This window comes from Bos indicus x Bos taurus, chromosome 16 (assembly GCF_003369695.1).
Source record: "Bos indicus x Bos taurus breed Angus x Brahman F1 hybrid chromosome 16, Bos_hybrid_MaternalHap_v2.0, whole genome shotgun sequence".
NCBI lineage: Eukaryota > Metazoa > Chordata > Mammalia > Artiodactyla > Bovidae > Bos > Bos indicus x Bos taurus.
The window spans coordinates 39,495,546-39,510,789 of NC_040091.1; the positions used below are offsets into that span (position 1 = coordinate 39,495,546).

Consider the following 15,244-nt stretch of genomic DNA (forward strand, 5'->3'; position numbering starts at 1 on the left):
CAGCCAGATAATTTGTGGGAAGATACACTATATTTTCCCACAAACACAACAAGAACAGTAACATTTGTTGAGTGCTTACTTTTATGTTGAGGACTGTTTTAAGTGTATCAAGTGCTGTGGCTCAGTTAATTCTCATATTGGTCTGTGAAATAGGTATTATTATAATCACGCCCATTTTTATAGATGAGAAAACTGTGGTGCAGAGGAGGGAAAGTGACCTGTCCAGCTCACATAACTAACAAGCGCAAAAGCTGGGATTTGAACCCAGGAAGTCTCACATCAGAAGCACACAATCCTAACCATTTTTCTAATCTCCCCATCCAGGATATGGGGGGTTTTTTCCATTGATTTGAATCTTTGCCATTCTCAGGAAAATTTTTATAGTTTAAAAATATGATTCTATACAACTGCTCTTAAGGATTACTTCAGGATACTTTAAGGGTTGTGTTTTGGTTGTACATAAGGTGGAACTCTTAAAATTATGTTTTTTGATTATTAATTATAAACTTACTATTTTTTTTTGCTTATGAAGAAACCCATATGTGAATTTAAAAGCATGTTAACTCTGCCCACCTGTAAAAGAGTGAGAACACTGTGTCATGTTAGGAAAATTAAAATGGAGGAAGTCTTGTTTAGGCTTCAGAAGCAGAACAGGCTTCTGACCGGCTTCTCACCTGCCTGGACACTGCTCAGATTCCATGCCTGCCTGCATGCACAGCAAGTAAGGCAGCACTTTAGATAAGAAAGGGAGCAGGTCTTGGAATTCTTGAGCCCCTGAGGGTCAACAAAACCCACCCCGGGGCCCAAGAAAATCCTAAAATGCACAAGGTGAAACAGTCGCTCAGTCGTGTCCGACTCTTTGCGACCCCACGGACTGCAGCACACCAGGCCTCCCTGTCCATCACCAACTCTTGGAGTTTACTCAAACTCATGTCCATTGAATTGGTGATGCCATCCAACTATCTCATCTTCTGTCATCCCCTTCTCCTCTTGCCGTCAATCTTTCCCAGCATCAGGGTCTTTTCAAATGAGTCAGTTCTTCGCATCAGGTGGCCAAAGGACTGGAGTTTCAGCTTCAGCATCAGTCCTTCCAATGAATATTCAGGACTGATCTCCTTTATGATGGACTGGTTTGATCTCCTTGGTATCCAAGGGACTCTCAAGAGTCTCCTCTAACACGACAGTTCAAAAGTTATGAAAACCATAGCTACATTTTTAAGTGCAAATTGATGATGGTTATCAGTTTGCAACCTGGGATTGTAAGTGGGAGCCCTTGAAACTGCAATTTGGAGTCTCATCCATGGGATGGATGCACTACCCAGGACCCTGCCGGAGCCAGCCGGCAAAGGCGATCAGGTCCCGAGAACGTGCACGGCGGGGCTAAGAAAGAAACTAAAGCAAGAGACTACAAAGATGGGGTCGAGAGGTTCAGACACGTCACCACGAAGGGACTCAGTCTGACACCAACTTTATTCAACATCTCATATTTATACAGAAAAGCGTGAGAAAGACAAGACAGTTGACATTTTTTCTTGGTTGGCCTATACATGTTACAAACAGTCACAAGAAATCTTGAGAGCATGGGAATGGCTCCCTGTTATTATTTCTTACACCAGATAACATTTCTCTGTGCGTGAGAAGTTTGCACAGAACTCCAGGTGCCTGCAGTAAATAAGCGCCTAATCTCTGGGGTGGCCGGACAGAGAGCTATGTTTGCAAGCAAACTCTCAAGGACTGAGGCAGCTCCCAGAGCTGTGTCCTTCAGACAAAGGACCCCGTTCTCATGGGCAGCTCCCCGCAGGACCCTTTCCCAAATGGGACTCCAGATTGCTGTTAATGAGGGACTTCCCAGCACTGTTCAAGTCTGGATATAGGTCAGCCCAGTTCGGTGATTATATGCTGTTATTTTTCTCTATTGTTTCTATTTCTCTCCTTTTAATTATTATATATTGAAATTAAGTCAAATGATCTCTTTCGTTGTTTTCTTGTTGTTGTTCAGTCGGGTCTTCCTCTTTGTGACCCCATGGACTGCAACATGCCAGGCTCCTCTGTCCTCCGCTCTCTCCTGGAGTTTGCTCAAATTCATGTCCACTGAGTCAGTGATGCTGTCTAACCATCTCATCCTCTACCGTCCTCTTCTCCTTTTGCCTTCCATCTTTCCCAGCATCCAGGTCTTTTCTAATCAGCCAACTCTTCACACCAGGTGGCCAAAGTATTGGAGCTTCAGCATCAGTCCTTCCAATGAATATTCAGGGTTGATTCCTTTAGGGTTGATTGGTTTGATCTCCTTGCAATCCAAGGGACTCTCAAGAGTCTTCTCCAATATCACAATTTGAAAGTATTAATTCTTCAACTCAGCCTTTATGACCCAACTCTCACATCTGTACATGACTACTAGAAAAACCATATCTTTGACTATATGGACCTTTGTTGGCAAAATAATATCTCTGCTTTCTAATATGCTAACTTTGTCATTGATTTCCTTCAAAGGAGCAAGGGTTTTTTAATTTTATGGCTGCAATCAGTCTGCAGTGATTTTGGAGCCCAAGAAAATAAAATCTGTCACTGTTTCCACTTTTTCCCTTTCTATTTGTCATGAAGTGATGGGACTGGATGCCATGGTCTTAGTTTTTGAATGTTGAGTTTTAAGCCAGCTTTTTCACTCTCCTCTTTCACCCTCACCAAGAGGCTCTTTAGTTGCTCTTCACTTTCTTCCATTAGAGTGGTGTCATCTGCATATCTGAGGTTTTTGATATTTCTCCTGGCAATCTTGATTCCACCTTATGATTCCTCCAGCCTGGCATTTTGCACGATGTATTCTGCATATAAGGTGACAATATACAGCCTTGTCATACTCCTTTCCTAATTTTGAATCAGTCAGTTGTTCCATGTCTGGTTCTAACTATTACTTCTTGACCTGCATACAGGTTTCTCAGGAGGCAGGTAAGGTGGTCTGGTATTCCCATCTCTTTAAGAATTTTCCAATTTGTTGAAATTCACACAGTCAAAAGCTTTAGGGTAGTCAATGAAGCAGAAATAGATGTTTTTCTGAAACTCCCTTGCTTTCTCCATGATCCAACAAATGTTGACAACCATAACAGAGGTAGCAAACAGAGATGCCTAAAGGCCCAGGAAGGCCATTTCTCACAGTGAGGTTCATGGGAAACACAGTGGAGGGTGTGCAAGCCAGGCAGCCTGGCACACCCATGTCCTGTCCTTGAGAGCTGCAGCAGTGGCCCAAGTCCAGCTGACTGGGTTTGCAGACAGGGCCTCCAGACTGCCCAATATTCTAGTGTTTCAAACCCCAATATGACTATAACATATATGGACTATCCCAATTTTTCTGAATGGCCTACACAACAAAAATTTATTTTCTCAGTTCTAGATGATAGAAGTCCACGATCAAAGTGTTGGTAGGGCTGGTTTCTCCTAAGTCCTCTTTTCTTGGTTTACAGATAACCACCTTCTTGCTGTGTTTACAGATAACCACCTCACTTGGCCTTTTGTCTGTACACATGCATCCCTTCTACCACTTCTTCTTTTTTCAAGAAGTATTTATTTATTTATTTTTGGCTCTGCTGGGTCCTTGTAAGTGCATGGGCTTTCTCTAGTTGTAGACAAGCATGGGCTTCTCGTTGCCGCGACTTCTCTCATTGAAGAGCATGGGCTCTAGGGCATGTGGGTTCAGTAGATGCAGCTCTAGGGCTTAGTTGCCCCATGGCATGTGGGATCTTCCTAGAGCAAGAATGGAATATGTGTCCCCTGTATTGCAAGGCAGATTCCCAACCACTGGGCCACAAAGGGAGCCCTCTACCTCTTCTTGTAAGGACATTAATCATGTTGGGTTAGGGTCCCACTCAGACTACCTCATTTAACCTTAATTACACCTTAAAGGCATTATCTCCAAGTACAGTTACATTGGGGATTGGGATTCGGTGCTTACACTTTGGAAGAACACTATTCAGTGATAACAGCAGTCCACTGTGAGTCTCAACAGTAATCTTTTGCCCCAGGCATCTGTGGTTGGTTTATCTTGTGATACTTAAAGTATCGCAATGGCTATTGCTTTTCTGGTCTGAGTTCTAGGTTCAGCAAAACAGAGATGAATGTCTGCAGTATGGACTATCCTGTTTTTTGAGGAGGACAGTAAATAGAAATAAACAACATTATAAGGCACAAGCAAAGCAAGTCTGAGGACTCTGTGAGGCATATGGGCCACTGGTTTGCAGTCTCTGATCTGTTATAGAGTAGGCAGGCATGTTGTAACCTGTAAACTATGGTGCTTTGCTGTGTCAGCGTAAACAGTATTTGGGTGTGGGGGAGGGATGGCAGCAGGGGGTGATTCCCTCCTGCCAAAGGTAAGACACAGAAGTGACTCCTCTGGCCATGACTCGGTGCTTTCGCCCCACAGGCCACTCTCCTTGTAGCTGAACAACGGCTGGAGCCCACAGAGCTGCTCTGATGCTACCCCCTCTCTCAGGGCCTGAGGACAACGAGCCCACCCTCCCAGCCTTTGAGGGAGCAGGGCAGCAGCGATTGGGGTTTTGAAAGCTTTCATCATAAAGTTGTGGGCGGAAACTTCCCGGGGGGGTTTGCTCTGAGTTTCTTGAGGCTTCTCAGGGTCAGATGCAGAGTGAGTGGGTGTCTCTTTGAGAAGCCGAAAGAGAACGAAAGAGAGGTGTTTCCCTCAGTTCTGGAAACTCTATAAAGAGAGAACCGGCTTCCTTCTCTTGAGCAGTCAGAAACAGGAGTCTGGCCTTTGACACCTGGGCCTCCACACGACTGAAGAAGAGGAAAACCCTGGGCTGGGGGCTGGCCTGAGGCACTGGATGCCATGCAGCAGCCCTTGAATTACCCATACCCCCCAATCTTCTGGGTGGACAGCAGTGCCAGCTCCCCCTGGGCCTCTCCAGGATCAGTCTTCCCCTGTCCGTCCTCAGTGCCAGGAAGGCCGGGGCAAAGGAGGCCACCACCACCGCCACCCCCAACACTACCGCCACCGCCACCCCTGCCTCCACTACCGCCACCACCTCTGAAGAAGAGGAGGGACCACAACACAGGCCTGTGTCTCCTTGTGATGTTTTTCATGGTTCTGGTGGCCCTGGTTGGATTGGGGCTGGGGATATTTCAGCTCTTCCATCTACAGAAGGAGTTGGCTGAACTCAGAGAGGTAAGCTGCCTGGGGGATTGCCACACCCTGAAGGTGCAGGGGTGGGGGATGGGGTGAAACTGCCCTGCTGAAGTGGGGGAGGAGGGCAACAGGAATCCACATGGACCACACTTGGCTTGCAGCGTACTTCTCAATCCTTTCTTCCTGTCTTAGAAATGAATCACACTAGCCATCCTATTCTACCTGCAGAGAAATGGGGGCTCATATGGGTGGAAGGAGTATTTTCTATCTTGGGAGGGATCAGGATCAAATTAGGACTGGCAGTTAAGAGTTCTTCCTTTCTCAGTTGGCTGATCATCTGAGAAAGGAAGACCTTTACTACCTACCTCATACTTGATTCAACAAAGAAAAGGAACTTGGCATCTGAGAAGTGAATTTGTTCAAATGCACAAACTAAATTTCCCTGGAAGTGCTTAAAAGTATTAGAACTATTTCAAATCGCAAAACTGAGGCATGGACAGGCACAATTGCTTGGCCAGAGTCTGAGTTAGGAGAGGTACTGCGTGGTTAGATTTCCTTTCCAGTGCTTAGTTTATTTGACAGTTCTTCCTTTGCTTAAAGAGCTTCATAGTTATTATATATCTTTTCTCTTTTGCCAGTCCACCAGCCAAAGGCATACAGCATCATCTTTGGAGAAGCAAATAGGTGAGTTTTTTTATGCTTGCACACTGAGTTTCTAAAAACAGTCCTCAGCACCGAACCATGTTGGAGGAGTATCTTGAATTCCATCTTATTCTTGGGCACATATAGACTATGGAAGAGAAATCCTAACCAATTCCAAAATCTCATGTCATTTTGGTTCTTGAAACTGCCCTAAAATATGAAGTGAGTTTAACTGTTCAAAATTAGTTTAGTTAAGTATCACAAAAAAATTCAAAACTAATTTCTGCTTGAATTTGGAAAGAGAAACACACATGTACAACCCTGGACCTTTGCCCCCACAAGGAGCTGGCTCCAGGCCTGCCCCCTTCCTCAGGCCTCCTGATTCCCATGCACAGGGCGGCGGCTATAGCTCCTCAGGAGAAAAGGGGAGGTGCAGGCAGACACAGCTGTTGCTGGGAAAGATCCTTGCTCTCCTATTTAAACTCTATAAGAGATTACTTAAGAGTCAGATCTGATTTAAATTTTAATAGGTTATATTTAAGCTTTTAAAGAGTGGGCAAGCAGTCATCCACATTAGGGTGGTTCTCTTGCAGCCGCTGGAAAGCTTGGAGGAAAACGTTAGGCATTTTTCAGAGGGTAGTCCCACTTCACTCGGAGACAATCATGCACTATTTTTGATAATAAAGGGAAATCCTCTATGTGACATCCAGGACAGGAAGATCACAATGTTGAACGTCGGCCTCTTAAAGTTTCAGAACATAGTTTGGGAAACTGTGGATTTAGAATACTCATTAAACTAAGATGGAAAGGAGCTTAGAGAACATCCAGTCCAGTCATCTCACCTTTCAGAAGAGAAACAAAACACCAGACAGATTAGTAATGTGCCCAAGACCTCTGGGCACAGAGGCTGGAATGGGGCTGAGAAGGAACTCAGGCTCCTGATGCCTTGTCACCTCCAGCTCTTACCAGTACATGCTCTGGCCCTGTGACACAGGGAAACTCCTACTCCTATCTGTCTCTGATGGTCATGGAATGAGAAATAAAGATGACAGGCAAGATGCCTCTGCAAAGAGAAGACAGCATTGGTCATCTAGTCAGGGAAGCCTGCTCCAAATTCTCAGGCTGTGCCTGAGAAACCCAAGACACCCTATTGCCCTGGAAGGTAGGCTCTTGTAGGAGCTATTGGTAAGGTCCTCTGGTTTCTAATTCTGGGTATGAACCTGTAAAGAGAAATTCCAGATGTACCCAAGCAGAGTACAAATGTTCGTTAGAAGAATAAAGCTTCTGGAGGATTTCTAATATAAAATAGCTTTGAAGATCAGTGAAATGTGGCCGGTAAAAGGGGTACCAAATTACTCATCTTTCAACACTCTCTAGAGTCCTTTTAGTGATTAAAAATCAAGTTAGCAGATGAGTCAGATCAACCTGTCCCAATAACAAGTATTAAGTATCTTCCTTAGGCCAAACCAGATGGGCCAGAAATTGGTGTGTTATCACATAGAAATCAAATTAGCAACTCTACTAATGAGATAAGAGATGCAAATTTTAAAAAGGGGGATACCTAGGTTGACCCATCTAATTAGTGAAGTTTAAAAAAATAAAGCCCAATTGGCAAAAAATGTGAGTGAAAAGGGTCTGCTTAGTGACAGTCAGTGGGCATGTAAATTGCTGCTGCTGCTGCTCCTAAGTCACTTCAGTCGTGTCAGACTCTGTGCGACCCCATAGGCAGCAGCCCACCAGGCTCCCCCGTCCCTGGGATTCTCCAGGCAAGAACACTGGAGTGGGTTGCCATTTCCTTCTCCAATGCATGAACGTGAGAAGTGAAACTGAGGTCGCTCAGTCGTGTCCGACTCTTATCGACCCCATGGACTGCAGCCTACCAGGCTCCTCCGTCCATGGGATTTTCCAGGCAAGAGTACTGGAATGGGGTGCCATTGCCTTCTCCACTATACCTTCTCTAAAGAGCAGTTGGGGAAAATATATCAAAGGATTAATACTGTTAATTTACCTTGTAATCTCATCACTAAAGCTATCTAAAGAAAATAAAATGTGTCTGAAAATTTATAATAAGGATGTTCACCACTTTCTTAGAAGACTATTTCTAATAAACCATTTAGGAGACAGTTAAATGCCACTCAATAGGAAATTAGTTAAACACATCACAGTGTATTCACACAAGAGCATAACATGCAGCAACTAAAGCTGTATACTAGAAGGACATTCAATATCATAGAGATTGTCCATGTTGTTAGATAAAAAAACAAGTTATAAAACAGTGTATTTCATTTAATATTCACTCTTTAAATACATATACATATTTTCATATTCTTAGTAAGCATCTAGAAGGACTTATACCAACAGGTTAACTGGGAGGTACTTACTACTGTAGATTATTTAAACTTTCTTATTTGGTTCACTGTCATTTTTCCACAGTTAACTCACTGAATCTTTTATTCTTTCACAAATGTTCTTGGAGTGCTTCCTGCATGCCAGTCTGGGTGTGGGTTAGTGGGTGATAGCAGAACAAGAGAGACAAGGGGCCTGCTCTCATGGAGCTCTTAGCATGCTAGAGAAGATAAACAAAAGCAAGCAAACAGACAACAGACTTTCAAGCTGTGCTAAATGCAACCTAAGATAGAATGGTCTGGAAAGTCCCCTCTAAGGAGGTGTTGTTAATGTGAGTGTGTGTATGTGTGGCGGAGGGGCCGGGGGTGTGGGAGGCTGGGAAAAGCAGTCCAGCTCTGAGAATGTCATGTGCAAAGACCCTGGAGCAGGAAACAGTCATCCTCAAAAGTGTAGGGTATATTTCTACTTTATTTATTCCAGCATTTATCCAGCAGATATTTTTATTGAGTACCTTCTATGAGACCAACACTTGAGGGATATAAAGATAGGCAGCATGTGGTTCTCTGTTCCATTTCCTGTCAGTTTATGGCTGAATGCCAGATAGCTGCACAGATGGTTTGTGGTATAGGAATGTAGAAGAGACTCAGTTTTGCCTTTCCTGTTCGCTAACACCTCACTCATGATGTGTGGTCTTGGGCAGCTACAGAGGGAATGACTGCTCACATCATAGTCTCAGTGGGAGCATGCGCACATCATATGGAGTTTTACAGGCTAACCGTGAGGAGCCTGCTGTGGATGAGCACTCTTCTATGCAACTTTCTTCAAAGTCTAAGTTAGCTGAACTCATTAGCCAAATGGTAGTGCTATTCCACTGAAATATCTCAAGTCAGAGAAATAGTATCTATTTTGAGAACTGTTGTCTATTTTCAATCTTTCAATTTAATTTAATGCACATATACTGATTGCATGCCCTGGGTTAGAAACTGAGCTAATTACTCTGGTAGATGAAACATATAGTAAGGAATTTGCTATTTATTTGGAGGAGTAAGACCAGTCATCCAGTTACCATTGAAAAAAAGGTGAGTCAGAATGGACAAAATAGGGTGAAGCCAGAATGCTTCCAGGTTTCAGTGGAGGGAAAAATCATATTTGATTAGAAAGGCTTGGGAATGTTTTCCAGGAAAAGAGATATTTTAGGTGGTGTTTGTAGTGTCAATAGGAATTTGACACAGAGATCAGTTTGGGAGGGCATTCCAGGCAGGAAGAGTAGCACAGACAAAAGCACAGAGGCAGGAGGCTGGGTGTGCTCAGAACTGCTGTGTGGCAGTGTCCAGGGTAGGGGAGTGAGCCAGAGGAGGCTGGACAGATGGGCAGAGAGCGTGTGGTGGGGAACACCTGTGTGCAATTACATGTTTAATGAGGAGTCATTCGCGGTGTTTGAGACCTTAGAGGAATTAATCTGGGGCCAACTGTAGAATGCCGCTGGGGAAGACCTAGTGGCCTGGACATTAGCAGTCTTCTTCAACCTTTGTCCTGTAGTCCTGAGGGCAGCAGAGCCAGAGACGCAAGAGCCCGGGATTTGGACTCAGGAGACCTGAGTGTTGGTCCCACTCTGACACTGAGTTAGCGGGTCTTCTTGGACAAGTCACCCAACTTCCAAGCTCATTTTGGCATCTGTAAGGATTGCCGCCTCAAAGGATTGTTGGGAGTTATAAATGCAGTAACTTATATGGAGGGCTTTATAAACTGACCTTTATATTGTTTTGTAATTTATAATTTATGCATGTCTATCTTAATTTGACTCCTTTTTACCTGTTTCTGAAATATAGGCTGCTGTAAGTCCTGCAGTTTGGACTTGAATGATTAGTGGATGTTAGACTGTTGCCATTTATGCTTATAAAAATATCTTTTATTTAAATGCCCTGTTTAGAGTCCCACAAAAAAGAATAGTAGTTATGTCACTTTTACATGTATCTTTCATCTCTCTATAATACAGGTCACCCCAGTCCACCCTCTGAGAAAAAGGAACTGAAAAAAGCAGCTCATTTAACAGGTCTGTATCTGGAGGGCCATCTTGGGAAAGCCTTTGGCAAAAAGCAGAGTAGCTGGTTGGTTTCCGTGACTGTGCTCTGAGGGAGATGATACTTTCCAGTGACAGTATTTGAAACCCAAGAGTAGTCACATCTTTCTAGTTACGTCAACACCACACACATGCACACACACACACACACACACACACACACACACACACACAAAGGGCGGCTCTGGGCAAGGCCCTGCTCTAAACAGGAGAAATGGAGCTGCTTATGACATGATCCCTGCTCATAAGGAGCTCACTCTCTTCACTCGCTCCAAGGACCCTTGGGGAATTTGGGACACAGGTCCAAGAGGTGAGAGCTGGGGAGATGGTGAACAGTGAATTATTTCAATATGTGTTTCCCTGGTTTTCTGGGAGAGCTTTACTCTGTCCATGCAGAAATAGGAGAAGGGAGGCTGGGTCCTGGCACACGTGGTCGTGCCGTGGAGTGACATGATTTGATAGCAAGACAGTGGGGGCACTGTCAGTGTGAAGTCCACCAGTATCTGCAAAGTGGATGCGTATCACAGAAACTGGCATGCTGCTGTCCCTGAAACTATGTCAGCAGAGGCTGTAAAATGATCCAGTTTAGATCAACAGATATTTCTTAAGCACATGCTTTGTGCCAAACCTGGGGCATGTGGAGTTGAATCACACATGGCACCTGCCTTCAAGGAGCTTACAATCTAATAGGGAAAGACATGAAAGGTATGAAAGCAATATTTTCAGCATTCTCTGCTTGAAGTAGGTATGTACACCATGCTGTGCAGATACAAAGGAAAGGGGATTTTTGCCCATACTGAAGAATCTTTCGTGTAGGTGAAGAGTTGGACTAGATGATTCCTAAGATCCTTTCCAACTTTAGAACTTCAGAGTTCCTTGGATTTGACTTCTCCTCTCATGAAGAGACTCAAACTCTAGCAATCTGGATGCTAGTTCTGAACCTCTGTTCATAGAATCTCTGTTCCAGAGAGCTAAAATCATCCTAGTCTTTTCTCACTGCAGCTGGTTAGAAACATATGTTATTGTCCCAGTTGTGTGGATGATAAAATCGAGGGAGTCAATTTGATAAACGTGCTGAAGAAGTTCAGTAACAGGTCAGGTCTGACCCATCACCCAGTTCTCTGTCACTTAGGGAAAAAGCATTTGCTCAAGGAATGGTCCACAGTTTTGCCTTGAAAGCTTGATCTGTGGGATACATGAGCATTCCTGGCTGAAAGCTCCTCTCTGGTTTGATTTCAGGCAAGCTCAACTCAAGATCCATCCCTTTGGAATGGGAAGACACCTATGGAATTGCCCTGGTCTCTGGGGTGAAGTACAAGAAGGGCAGCCTTGTGATCAATGAAACTGGGCTGTATTTTGTGTATTCCAAAGTGTACTTCCGGGGTCAGTCCTGCAACAACCAGCCCCTGAGCCACAAGGTCTACTCCAGGAACTTTAGGTACCCCCAGGACATGGTGCTGATGGAGGGGAAGATGATGAACTACTGCACTTCTGGCAAGATGTGGGCCCGCAGCAGCTACCTGGGGGCTGTATTCAATCTAACCAGTGCTGACCATTTATATGTCAATGTATCTGAACTCTCTCTGGTCAGTTTTGAGGAATCTAAGACATTTTTTGGCTTATATAAACTCTAAGAAAAGCACTCTGGGATTCTCTCCATTATGATTCCTTATTACAGGCCCTGAGAATATTGTCTTGAATGAGAGTTTTCTGAAGTCCACTTGAGGTCATGAGCGAAGACATGAACCAGGAGGATCTTGAGACCACAGAGTCCAGCAGGTCTACAGTTCCTTATCTCACCTAAGGTCCACAAACCAGACAGGAGGAGGACTGTGAGCAATGAACATGAAACTCTGGGCTGCCATGTGGAGGTGCAAAGGCAGGGAAAAGTGACTACCAGTTGCTTGTGTCAGCAACTACACTCATCTTAAGTGGCCTAGTGCATTCGGACACATTGAAAATGGCACCTTTGAACTCACCTCTTGGGGTGGGTCTACTGTCTACCTCAGGGGAGGCTGTCTTTCATGTATATGGATATGACATGAATGTATAAGGGATGGGAAAAGAGGACCAGGCTTGCATGATAAGCTAAAGAGACTGAAAGGCCAGCATCCCACTGGCAGCATCTTTATTTCTAGATGTACAGTCTGAGCCATCAGGTCATGTTAACAGAGAAGCAAAAGAAATCTTTTGGGAACTTAATGCACTCCCTATACAGCATGTATATTTCCAGTGCAATTGTAGGGGTGTGTGTGTGTGTGTGTGTGTGTGAGTGTGAGTATGTGACTAGAGGGTTACATAAGTAGAAAGAATGTGGAAATTGGGAAGGGCATGTTAGAATATGGGCTGCATTTGATGGTAGATTTTGAATGCTTTTTGGTAACCAACTCTAATAGTCCTCAAAGCTCTTTGATTGTCAGTTATTAATGCTGTTTTCCCATAATATAACCATATTTATATGTATTTTGTACATTTTTAATGAAAAGAATACCCATAACAAAAACTATATTTTATAATATAGGTAGGCATTATAAGTGTTCTATTTGGAAATCACTAAGGTTTGTATCTTTTCCTTATTATTTCTTTTCTCCATGGCTTCCTCATTCATTATGACTTAAGCCCACTTAAAGAAGAATATACTAGTGTGAGAAGAGTTATGAGGCAGACCTTTGCATCTTTGCCAGGCTCTCCTCTCCTCACTATATTCTCTTTCCCTTCTTTCTCCTACTACCCAGTTTCCATTACCAATATTATTGCCAGTGTTAAGCTCACCTATTTCCCATAGATTTGATGACAGTTTGTCTTTTCGTGGTGGCAGAGACATGGCACAATGGAAAGGGCATAGACTTTGGGCCTAAAAACCTGAATTTGAATCTTCGTTCCTCTACTTAATAACTATGCAGGTCACTTGACCTTTTTTGGACAAAAGTGGGGTAATACATACATAAAGTATCTGATACATAGTGGAATGTCAAAACTAGTATCTGCCATTATTAATAAGGGGAGGTACATTATTCTCCAGAAGAAGCTACAAATCTGAGAGATCCATCCAAACACCTGTTTCTTGCCCTCTCACCTTGGTCAGTCACAATGACCTTTTCCTATTTTGTCCAAATGCTTATTACCATGACTTCTCCTTATATTTTGTCACTGTTAAAAATAACACTTCTGTTAAAATTTGACTTCAGCACCTTATTTTCACAACACAATCTCCTGTAATTCCAACTCAACTGGTCCAACATTTTCTCTCCTAAAATATATATTTTCCCATATTTGACATTCAATTAATAAATAATATCATTTTCTTGCTTATCTATCAGCTCCTTCTTTATCTTCACTCTTTTCCATGATCTGTCATTACAATTAGTACCTTGGAAAGACCCTGAACTCCAAAATACTCTGTTACAGTCACTATTTTCCTCTTGTAAAAATTTCATTTTCTTTATGCTGGCATCCTAGCAGCTGGATGTTGCTGGAGAAAAATAACTCCAACTGATTGATTAGTTTCATTTTATTTTTATCTATCATCTACTTAAATCAGCCAATCAATTATTTATCCATCAGTGAATTATTTCTGTCTTTTGATTTATTTGAATAGGTAATACATGCACATGGTACAAATTGTAAAAGGTGTACGAAGATATAGGATGAAAGTAAGTCCTCTTCTCGTCCTGTCCTGTGGCTCCACCTCTGCCCACAAGGAACATCACTGTCTCCTTCTGTAACTTTTGCGAGATGGTCTATACACAAATATGACATCACTTTATGTCAGGGTTTCCCAGCCTCGGTTCTGTTGACATTCTGGGCTCCTGATTCTTGTTGTGAGGGTTGTCCTGCCTGCACATTTAGTATGTTTAGCAGTATCCCTGCCTGCTACCCTCTAGCTACCAGTAGCATTCCCCTCCCGCCCTGTGTGATAACCAAAAATATCACCGAATGAGGCCAAATGTCCCCAGGCTGGGGGTGAGGAGACAAAGTCCCTCCTGGTTGAGAACCACTGCTTTTTATTAGTGATCAGAGATTTCAAATCAGCATTCAAAGGCCCACCACTTTTTCTTCAGTTTCTTCATGAGCATTTTTTTTTTTTCACTGTTTGAGACAATTACATCATGTCTTTTCCTCTTGTAAACCAACCACATCCCCTCCTCCCACCATGGAATCTCACTTCTACCACTGAAACACAAACCCACCTGCATCTGAATGATCTCTTTCTTCCATCCAATACGGAGGAGGAAGAGGACCATTTATTTGTGCACTAGACTCATTTCCTCTTCCCTGCTTTACCTGTTTAAAAATTTTCTTCTTTCTTCTTGATCTTCAAACTAGCTGTCTATGAAATAATGCCCACTAGCATGTAATACATATATACTCACGTATTCCCTTTCACTAAAAGATAAATCAAACCACAAAACAACCCAAACCTTTCTTTAACCTTCCTCTTCCATCAGTAATGGCTTCGTTTCTCATTTTCCTGGTAGAGACAAACATCTGAGAAGGTTCTTTCCACACACATGAGCTCCATTTTTTTTTAGCCAGGAATCTGGCTAGGTTATTTATTTGACCATTTAAAAAATCTGTTTTTTTTTTTTCCTGTTAGAATAAAAGTTCCAAAAGCAAGACCTTTTCTGTTGTGTTTGCCTTTGTATTTATTCCAGATTACCTAACTCAGTGCCAGCACATATTGCTGCTGCTGCTAAGTCGCTTCAGTCGTGTCCAACTCTATGCGACCCCATAGATGGCAGCCCACCAGGCTCCCCCTTCCCTGGGATTCTCCAGGCAATAGTACTGGAGTGGGTTGCCATTTCCTTCTCCAATGCATGAAAGTGAAAAGTGAAAGTGAAGTCGCTCAGTTGTGTCCAACTCTTAGCGACCCCATGGACTGCAGCCCGCCAGGCTCCTCCATCCATGGAATTTTCCAGGCAAGAGTATTGGAGTGGGGTGCCATTGCCTTCTCCGCCAGCACATATTAGGTGCTCAATAAATATTTGTTGGCTAAATAACTTTAATCATAAGGCAAAGGCCTTTCAGTGGATATGTTTTTCAGA

At 43.3% G+C, this 15,244-nt stretch overlaps 1 protein-coding gene across 1 annotated transcript; it reads left to right on the forward strand.

The window, feature by feature from the left end:
* The first annotated feature begins 4,019 nt into the window (after positions 1-4,019).
* Positions 4,020-12,662, forward strand: FASLG (Fas ligand). The gene is made up of 4 exons (XM_027564842.1): positions 4,020-5,170; positions 5,770-5,815; positions 10,116-10,172; positions 11,439-12,662. The coding sequence occupies exons 1-4, from the start codon at positions 4,835-4,837 to the stop codon at positions 11,831-11,833; spliced, it is 834 nt and encodes a 277-aa protein (XP_027420643.1). The 5' UTR covers positions 4,020-4,834; the 3' UTR covers positions 11,834-12,662.
* The last annotated feature ends 2,582 nt before the right edge of the window (positions 12,663-15,244 follow it).